The sequence below is a fragment of the Cupressus sempervirens genome, chromosome 11, assembly GCF_028749045.1.
Source record: "Cupressus sempervirens isolate cs-2001-9-10 chromosome 11, ASM2874904v1, whole genome shotgun sequence".
Lineage (NCBI taxonomy): Eukaryota > Viridiplantae > Streptophyta > Pinopsida > Cupressales > Cupressaceae > Cupressus > Cupressus sempervirens.
In genome coordinates this window covers 859519707-859530278 of record NC_143128.1, presented here as the reverse complement: position 1 = coordinate 859530278, position 10572 = coordinate 859519707, and the positions used below count along the sequence as shown (strand labels likewise).

At 36.7% G+C, this 10572-nt stretch overlaps 1 protein-coding gene across 1 annotated transcript in view; it reads left to right on the top strand.

Moving 5' to 3' along the window:
* The first annotated feature begins 2588 nt into the window (after nt 1-2588).
* Nucleotides 2589-10572, top strand: part of LOC149532234 (ubiquitin carboxyl-terminal hydrolase 4-like) — a 68103-nt gene continuing 60119 nt past the window's right edge. The window contains exon 1 of the mRNA XM_089811763.1: nt 2589-3067. Within this exon, the coding sequence (XP_089667889.1) occupies nt 2951-3067 (117 nt within the window). The 5' untranslated portion in view covers nt 2589-2950. The remainder of the gene's footprint in view (nt 3068-10572) is intronic.

Sequence of the window (10572 nt, the reverse complement as noted above, 5' to 3'; positions counted from 1 at the left end):
AAAGCTACAGAGACTAGAATTTTCGGATCCACAGATGAGACATTCTTGATGAGCAAAAAGAGAATTTGCTATAGTCAAAAGTGAATCAACGAATACAAAGAGAGATTGACCTTATAAAGGAGATAAAAAAAATTAAAAGTTAAAACCTAGGTTGGGTGCTAATAATTAATAAAAAATTAATTATTATATGCCCAAAGTTTAGCTTAAGTAAACTAGAGATAGTAAGTGATGTAATATATGTTTTTGATTGGTAAGAGACCAAAGCCAAGATTAATTATTATGTGTTGTGTTAATTATTATTATTTTTATTAAGTGTGAGTAGATTCGAACCCAATACCTCTTTGATAAGAGGCTCACAAGAAGTGACTTAATAATTAAATTAATAAGAAAATACTTTATTACTCTAACATTTTATATTTACAATTGAAGTTGCATTCTAATCTTGATAAGTAGATTTATGGAAATACTTTGACCAATTGCATGCTCTAATGTGCTCTTACAAGCTCTAATATAGTATTGTATGCTTTTATGTCCATAGCTATATTCTTGTTTTCTTTGAATGATTGTTTTATGTGAACTTGGACGAGTTCCAATATATGGAGCAAAGTGAAGGGCAAGTTTATAGGGAATGTAATGTCTCCACTTAAAGTTATCTATCGATACTTGACACAAAAATATGCTTTTGACCTCTTAATACATGCTTGCTATTGATCATTATGTTCCATGCTCTCTTCCATACCACAACATCATTACTTAAGCATCTTGAATGTAGATATAGCAAGTTGCATTAGAATCCATTACCTTGTCAATTTTGAGTTGCTAGGCATTCTTGTGCAGGGTTGAGTATTTTTCAATGGAAGAATTTTGGAGAAGCATAATGCTTCATATTGACAAAGCAAATCTTAGCAAGAGTTAATTATTCTTTTAAAATTATCACCAGGTATGTACTTCATGTACTTATTATATTTGACCTTATAATCTTGTATAATCAGCTATATACTTCATGTACTTACTATATTTGACCTTATAATCTTGTATAATGAGAATGTTTTTCTTAATCTCAACTTTTTAATTTAGAATTTAGAATTTAGAATTTATATAGTAATTATTATTATTATTATTAATTTACGACTCCATTCTCCCATATATTTTTTCATTTTCAGTAATTCCATTGTATTCATCTTTAGTTCCTGCCATAGGCAGGAATACTTATGCATTCATGTCACTCTAATATGACATTAACACTAGCCAATCAAATCAAAGAATTTAAAACATTATATGAAATTTCAAATGTTTATATCATTTTTTAATTTTTCATTATTTTATAAATCATATTTTTCATCCATTCTATTGGTCCATACTATTTTTGGTGGGGGAGAAAATTAATTTTCTTCCACAAAAATACAAATATTTTCTAACTTCATCTTGCATTAATGAATGCATTAATTACAACTTTATCTTCACATTTGTTGATAAGATTTTTTTTCAATCATTTTATCTTCCACCTCACACAACATGTCTAATCAATATTAATTCTCACTAACAATATAATTTCAATATGTTATATCTTTGTATTTGAATTTCTAATTTTTTTAAAACTTTGATTTTTTAATAAATGTAATTAAATTATTACTATTATTTTACTTTTTAAAAAAAAATTAAGCAATATGATTTTTTAATTATATTTTATAATAGTGTTTGTAATATGTATAATTGATAAGTGTTACAATTTGTAAATTATATCATTTATTATTATTAATATTTAATATTTAAACAATTTATCATTTAGTTTAAATATATTTAAAACTTAAATATATATTTTAATATTAAATTAATAATTATATTTTACATAAAAAAAAATACTAAAGGAAATAATCACAAAAACGAAATAATTCAATTCTAAAAGATATGTAAATTATTATTAAGTTTTTATAAACTATGTATTAAAATTAAATAGCTATATTCTATTTCTTATTTATTACATCATATTTATTCATCAACATCAAATTTATATGTATTAATCATTGAAGGAGTTTTTCCAACTACTTATGGTTCTCTAGTAGCATGCATAATATGCTTAAACATATAATGTGATACTCCAAATGCTTCATCACTTCTTCAAGTTTTATAATTCAGATATTGGTATGGATAACTTTCCTCATTGCACATATTTTAAGTTGTCAATGTAGAAGGTGCAAATTTGTCTAAAGCATATGTATTGATCGTAGTATGATATTAGGTAGTTAGTGCCATATTGGGTACTTTGGCCTCTTATTCTTGAGCTTAAATACCCAAATATATAATAATATGACACGAGAACTTAATAACAAAATATGAGTCATTCTACTAGATCACAAGTGCATTTCTAGGCAAAAATTAATGCATTCACAATGTTAATTTAGAACTATTTAACCTTATTCTCACTCATCTACACCTCTACAACCATTATGCGTTAAGGAGGAACTATGATGCATCGTGTCTCTTGTTTACACAAACAAAACTTTAAAACCGTCTCTCTCTATAAACTATACAAACTACTTATAGTATGTTTTTTAATATATATAGTTGTAGAGTCAGCTACAATGACCAAGGTAAACACACAAAACAATTTAGGCCAAACGAGGAAAACAAACCACGGTTGATTCCTGCAGCCTGAGGAACATGTCAAAAAACAGTTGTCTTTATAAATACCCTAGTTAAGAGAGTGCAAAACCAAAACCTAATTTTTTGTTTCCCATGTGAGACTTGTATTTTTAATTTTTTTCTTTGTCTGTGTGCTGAAATCGCAATACAGAATAGTCGTCAATTTTGTTGTAACCTGACCTGATAAAATGGCCCGTCAAGCTGTAAGTTTCGGTTTATAATCGGTTTGTTGAAATGGATATTTGATTACAAGCGTTGTCGAAGGCCATCCACTAAATAAAACAGTGGCGTTGATAGCATTAGCAAAATGGGGGCCGCAGGCTCGAAACTGGAGAAGGCTCTAGGGGACCAGTTTCCCGAGGGTGAGCGATATTTTGGGCTTGAGAATTTTGGTAATACTTGCTACTGCAATAGCGTTCTTCAGGTAATTTATAATTGATATAATTTATCGGTTGATTAAAGCCATGAGTTTTATTTTCGCAATAATTTCGGGCTGTGCGGGAGTTTGAGATTCTAATGTTTCGTGGAATTTTGTGGTTATCGTGTTTTCTGTTTTTGGCTCGATCCGTTATGATGGGTCTAGAAAATGCGATTTTGAAAGCCTGAGATTCATGTAAACGTTCACATCGTTTAATTTTAATGCGGGTATTGAACCTTATACAAAATCGGACCTTTCGTGTGCGCAATTGATTTAATGCCTACAGGATTTCGAATCGGCGCATGCCTTTGCTAAACTCGTTTCTGGATTTCTTGAGATTATTCTGCAGTACTACTTGTGAGTCAAAGAATGTTTACACTACAACGTCGCTCTGAAAGTTTTGCCATTCCGGATGCAAATTTTGGGATGTTAGCCCTAGTGTGCACGTTTATAGCATCTAGCAGTGCTCATTTGTTTAGTGTGTTATCTAGCTGTGCCACTTTTATTTGTATGGAATGCAAGGGAACAGGGGAGCTCCTTTTTCATTTGATGTTGAATCTTCTTACTTTATATGTTACTGTTTTTGACAAGGTTGTGTTAGAACTCAGCGAGGTTAAAAAATGCAAATGTATAAACCAAGAATTCCAGGGTTAATGACTTGCTTGTGCTCATCAGTTATCATTTTTCACCTGAATTTTGATGGTTGTGCAAATGGATTGATTGTTAGTGACATGGAACTGCACATCGATAAGGAAATAAACTTGCTGGCATTAACAGTCCACAACTCAAGGTTGTAGATGGTGATGCAGAGGGAAATGCAATATTCAGCTAGTAAGCTTCCAAGTTATATTGAATGCGCAGTAAGAAACAGGTGGTAAATCATTCCACATTTGGTAGACGTGGAAACAGTAGTGTAAATCCATTCAGTAAAACCAAATATATATGCTCTATATTTGTACAGGTGAGAACTGGAAAGACATAAAGCTTAGAATGGAGATTCTGTGATCAGAAAACTAGGGGAAAACACTTATTGGCTGATTAGTTTGACTGGATTCTCAATCTGTTTCCATCTGTCGTTGTTATTTTTTTGATGACGAACAGTGGATTTCTATATTAGAAATATACAAATATAATACACAATTCACAAAAAGGATTGGTAGAATGGAAGCTTGCAAAACAACTTTGGAATGGCTTTGGTATGTAAAGTGAAATAAACATACACCCAAAAGTAAAGTAGTGTTTTATCATTCCATTTGTTGAACATAGTTTACACTTTGAAAGCTTGCTTCATCTGGGGCAATTTCATGGGCTTATTAGCCAATTGCTTAAAAGAATCATATGCTAAGGAAAGACTTTGGCTAGAAAGGCTTGAAGAAATCATGTATCGAGTTCCGAGGCACTTGGGCCTATGGGTAAAACTAGAAGAGGTGGTTGACAGTTTTCAAATCTACACAAAAAGCAAGCTAGGTGGTGGAACCCTGCCGATTTTCTTGTTTTTTGGGCTTGTTCAGGCCTAGATAAATATGCTTAGTCATCAAAAGCCTTGGGTCCTACCAATCACTAAAAGTCTAAACCCTTTCTGTCATAATTCAACGATGGCTTCCTACACTGGTTGTTTGTTTTAAGTCACGACTTCGAGTGGCCCTTTTATTTTAGTTTACTGACCCCTTCCCCTAAGCACTAACTTGCCTCATTTGCGATTATTTTTTCCTAATTCTATTGTTAGTGGGAGGCCATGCAATGATGACATGTAGTGGCTTAGTGTGGTTTGTTGGCTCCAAAGGTTAGTGCTTTGCTAGATTCATGCTAATGTGCGAGGCACTACTTGTCTAGCAGGCCCATCACTTCACATGGTGAAGCAAACACATTGTCCAACTGCCTACCATTTGATTGGTTGCGTGGTCGCGTGGAAACAAGTGTTAGAGGTGACTTGGCTATGCACTATAGTGGTCAGTAAAGTAAAGGGAAAGCTTAGTGTAGCACTATGATTTTAAAATGGTGGCACACTTTCTTACGTTGACACATGGAGCTGGTTGTGTGCTATATAGTAAAGTGCAATCTTTGTTGGCTAGCTATGATTGGTCTATATCTCTCAATGCACACGAAGGATTTTTGACTCTAATTAGATCAATAAAATAACTTTCAAATGGATTGTTGCAGTTGTAATGTTTGAGCATGCAAGTGTTAATGATAGCTAGAACGGACACAACCCAAGAACAAAATGGACACAACAGAAAAGGGGAAATTATATTAATTGAGAAAATAAGCTAGTACAAACAGTACAGAGAAAATAAACTTCAAAACATGCCCTAAGGGCTTACAATAACATAAATCTGGAGATAATTTCTCCTTTCAGTACCTCCTCTCAAACTCCACTCCGAACTGCCTTTTACAATGCCAGAAATCTCCTTAAATAGACCTTGGAGGTTTAAGGACTAGGAGTACATTCTAGAAAGTGCTAGTAGGCATCCACCGACCAAATAAAAGGTTCTAGAAGCTGCGTTAGAAGTCGGTGCAAATCTAGAAGAATCCAGAAACGGTAATTGAACTTCCAGGAGGCATAACTTTTGAACCGTAGCTCCGATTGACGAACCGTTTACATTTTCGGAAAGCTCTCGAAGCGCTCTATAGCCCTATGGACAAGCTTCGCTCGTCCCCCATTTTTTGGCCCTTTTCGAGATCATTTAATGCCCCTAACCTGACTTTGAAACATTCTTAGGAGGTCTCCAAATCCCGAAAAATTGCAATAACTTTCAAACCGTGGGGCCTTTTGACCTGATTCTTTTTCTGGAACGCTCTAAATCACAATTACATTCATCTGGCCAATTTACACCTTCTAGGTCACCAAAATGATGGCCAAATTGCATGCTCCTATTTTTTCGGGATTTTCTAGCACACTGATAGCTGAACTGTGAGAGTTGGAACCTTTATTTGACCCAAATGGGTATCCAAAAATGAAAAGACATGAAACAGAAACTAAGTCTAAGTACATTTTTTTGGGTGACACAAGATTGCCCTTATACCTCTGGATGCTCCTGCATCAGACACCCAGGGTAGATTGAAAAGTGACCCTGTCACTTTATGAATGGTAGAGGAAATCCCAAATGGGAAACCTCAGCTGCTGAAATCCAAGTTGAGTCCTCAATCGGCCGTCCTTTCCACTTCACCAAATACTCTTCATACTGCCTATTTCTGGTACTCCTACCCACACGATGATCTAGAATGTCTTCTATCTCCTCCTTCTTAGAAGCAGGAATTGGACATGGCTCTAACACCAGCTCCTCATCTGCACCATCATCATGATACTCTGTTAAATCTGCAATGTTGAAAATGGGAGAAATGTGAATACCATCTGGTAGCTCCACCTCATATGCATTTCCTGAGTCATGTTTCTTCAAAATTTTGCAGGGGCCAAATTTCTTCATTTTTAGCTTGTTGTAAGTACCGGCTGGAAATCTTTCTTTTCGTAAGTGCACCATGACTAGATCTCCTACTTGGAATTCCTTATGTCTTCTCCTTTGATCAGCCCTAGCTTTATACTCTTGATTCATCTTGGTAATGTGTGCTTGAACCTCCTCATGTAGACGCTTGATATGTTCAGCAAATTCCTTAGCTTTAGTACTTGTCCTCTCCCCTTGTTCTATCTTCCTCAATTCTGGTGCAGTTCTTGGGCTATTCCCATATACAATTTGGAATGGTGATTTTCCAGTGCTCCTATTTATAGAGTTATTGTAAGCAAACTTTGCTTGTGGTAGAATCAAATCCCATCCCTTGGGCTTATCCCCAACTAAACATCTCAGCAAATTGCCCAGACTTCTATTTACCACTTCTGTTTGGCCGTCAGTTTGTGGGTGATGCGTGGAACTGAATTTCAAGTCTGTTCTCAACTTTTTCCATAATGTCCTCCAGAAATACCCCACAAATTTAGTATCTCTGTCAGAAACTATACTCCTTGGAAGACCATGTAGTCTTACCACCTCTTTGAAAAACAAGTCTGCAATATGGACAACATCATGAGTTTTGTGGCATGGAATGAAATGTGCCATTTTGGAGAACCTATCAACCACCACGAATACTGAGTCATTACCCCTTTGTGTCCTTGGCAATCCAAGAACAAAATCCATACTTATGTCCTCCCATAGCCTTGATGGAACAGGCAATGGCTGATATAGGCCAATATTGTGACTAAACCCCTTCGCAACTTGACAAACCTGGCAACTCTGTACAAACTTCTTCACATCCTGTGAAATTTGAGGCCAAAAATAATGTTCTCTAAGAATGGAAATGGTCTTATCTCGACCAAAATGTCCTGCCATCCCTCCACTGTGTTTCTCCTTAATCAGATTTTCCCTCATGGAACTTCTTGGAATGCACAATTGACTACCCTTGAACAACATGCCATCCTGAATCAAATAGTCTAACCACTTGGTTCTATCTAGCAACAGGTTCTTTACAAGCTTTCCATGCTTCAGCAAAATCAGGATCCTCGGGGTACAAATTCTTGAGTTCATCAAACCCAACTACTTCAACCTGCATTACTGTAAGCAATGACTGTCTCCTATTTAGTGCATCTGCAACCTTGTTAGATTTTCCACTTCTATGCTTCAACACAAATTTATAACTCTGCAAGAACTCTACCCACTTCATATGCCTCTGATTCAATTTACCTTGGCTATTTAGGTACTGTAATGCCTGATGATCAGTATACAAAACAAATTCCTTTGGCAATAAATAATGCCTCCATTTCTTTAAGGCCTGAACTATTGCATAGAACTCTTGATCATAAACAGAATACTTCTTTTTTGCATCATTCAATTTTTCACTAAAATATGCAATAGGCTTACCTTCTTGGCTTAATACAGCCCCAATAGCGCTGCCACTAGCATCACAATCCACCTGAAAAACCTTTCTAAAATCTGGAAGTGCCAACACAGGCTGTTCTGTCACCTTCTTCTTCAGCAATTCAAAACTTCTTGGAGCTGCTGTAGTCCATTTGAACTCTTTTCTATCCCCTATTATTGTATCAGTTAGGGGTGCACATATGCCACTGAAATTCTTAATAAACTTCCTGTAAAAACTAACCAGACCATGAAATGATCTTACCTCAGTAGCAGACCTTGGAGTAGGCCATTCCAAGATGGCTTTTACCTTCTCTGGATCCATTTTGAGACCTTCAGGTGATATAACAAACCCCAAATAGACTAACTCCCTTTTTGCAAAGTTACACTTCTTCAGATTAATTAACAATTTCTCTTCCCTTAGCCTTTCAAAGACACTACGAATATGCAATAAATGTTCTTCCAAAATCTTGCTGAAAATTAAAATATCATCCAAATAGACAATAACAAATTTTTCCAAGAACTTCTTAAGTATCTCATTCATGAGCCGCGCGAAGGTGCTTGGGGCGTTCGTCAATCCAAAGGGCATGACGAACCACTCATAAAGACCCTCCTTGGTCTTGAAGGCTGTTTTCCACTCATCTCCTTCTCGAATCCGTATCTGATGATAACTACTCTTCAGATCTATCTTTGTGAAGTACTGAGCTCCACTCAAGTAGTCCATAAGATCATCCATCCTTGGCAAAGGAAATCGGTACTTGATGGTGATCCTATTTATAGCTCGAGAATCTATACACATCCTCCACTCTCCATCCTTCTTTGGTGCGAGTACTGCAGGTACTGCACATGGACTTAACCTCTCTCGAATCAAGCCCTTCCTCAACAGCTCCTGAACTTGTCTATTTAGCTCCTTTGTTTCAGTAGGAGTCATCCTGTGAGCAGCCTTGTTAGGCAAACTAGCTCCTGGAATCAGATCTATCTGATGATTGATTTGCCTTATTGGTGGCAATCCATCTGGAACATTATCAGAGATAATATCTCCAAACTCCCCTAGTAAATCTGAAACTTCAAGTGGTATTTCACTACTACCTTCTTTATCTTTCCTAGGAATCAAAGCATAGCACATATGTTGATGTTTCATGCCATATAAAAACTTCCTTCCATCAACAAGACAAATCCTAGCACTGTTACATACCTTTTCACCTTCCTTTTTCATGGGCTTCAATTTGTGGCAAACTCCATCCTTTGTCAGAGAGTATGTGTTTGCATGTCCATCATGTACTGCATGTCTATCAAACTGCCATGGTCTACCCAACAATAGATGGCAAACATCCATCGAAATAACATCACAGAGAACTTCATCATGGTAACTCCCAATTTTGAATTTCACTAAACATTGTTCACTTACCTGGACCTTATGATCATCTTTTACCCAAGCAATCCGATAAGGCTGGGGATGTTTCTCCCTCTTGAGCTTTAGCTTAGAGACCATCTCTTCTGATACCAAGTTATCAGTGCTACCACCATCAATGATCACGTCACAACATTTATCTTCACATTTGCATCTGGTACGGAACAAACTCCTCCGTTGTCCTGGTTCAATCTCACCACTTAGTAGGACTCTTTCATTTACCAAGGTCTCTCCTCTTTCTGCATCCTTTGAATGTGATGATTGTGCATCTTCATCCACATGAGCAATCCTAGCTTGGCCCTCAGCTTTCCTATCTGTCCTTCCTTGTCGTTGAGGGCATTCAAAGGCACAATGACCTTCATTGCAATGGAAACAGGTACCACGGAAGCCTCCTCTTCCTTGTCCACGTCCTCTACCTCTTCCTCTTTGATTTCCAAAGTCTTGATCACGGGAGCGGTTGAAACCCTCATTCCTCTGGTTCCTGCTAGTACCCACATCTTCATTTTTCTTTTGGGTTTCATTGCGGCCTCCAGATGATCTACCGCTTCCCCTTCCTCCTTGACCGCGCCCTCTTTGTCTTCCTTCAAACCTTTTATTCAGCTTCTCTTCAACTCGTAGGGCAAACTGGTATGCGTCTTCAACGCTGGTCATTCTTACCGGATTTAATTCCTCCTGGATGCTAGGTCGCAACCCACTGATATAACGAGCAACCTTCTCCTTATTTGCTTCTGCATGTCCCGCTCTAATCAAGAGTCGGTAAAATTCCTCTGTATATTCTTGGACTAATCTTCCTGCTTGCTTTAACCCATGCATTTTCTTAAACAAATCAAGCTCGTAGTCCACAGGAATGAACTGCTTCTTCAATTTGTCCACCATGTGATCCCATTTTGTGATCTTCTCCTTTCCTCTTCTGTTTCTTTCCAATTGAACCTCTTGCCACCAGATTTTGGCATAGCCTTTCAGTTTGGCCTTTGCAAACTTAACCCTATCTGGGTCCTTTATATCCTCATACTCAAAGTATTCTTCCAGTTCATTGATCCAATCGATCAACTCATCTGGTTTCAGATTTCCTAAAAATACACCCACTTCAATTGTGGGTCTTTTCCCAAACTTAATAATGGCCCTAAAAAGCCTTTCCTCTGCATGATTCAGAACTTCCCCGTCAAATTCCTCTTCTGGTCCCATTACTTCTTCTTCATTGTCATCCTCACTGTTGTCACCTGCGGCAACATTTGCTCCTCTACGAAGCTCCTCTTGCAATG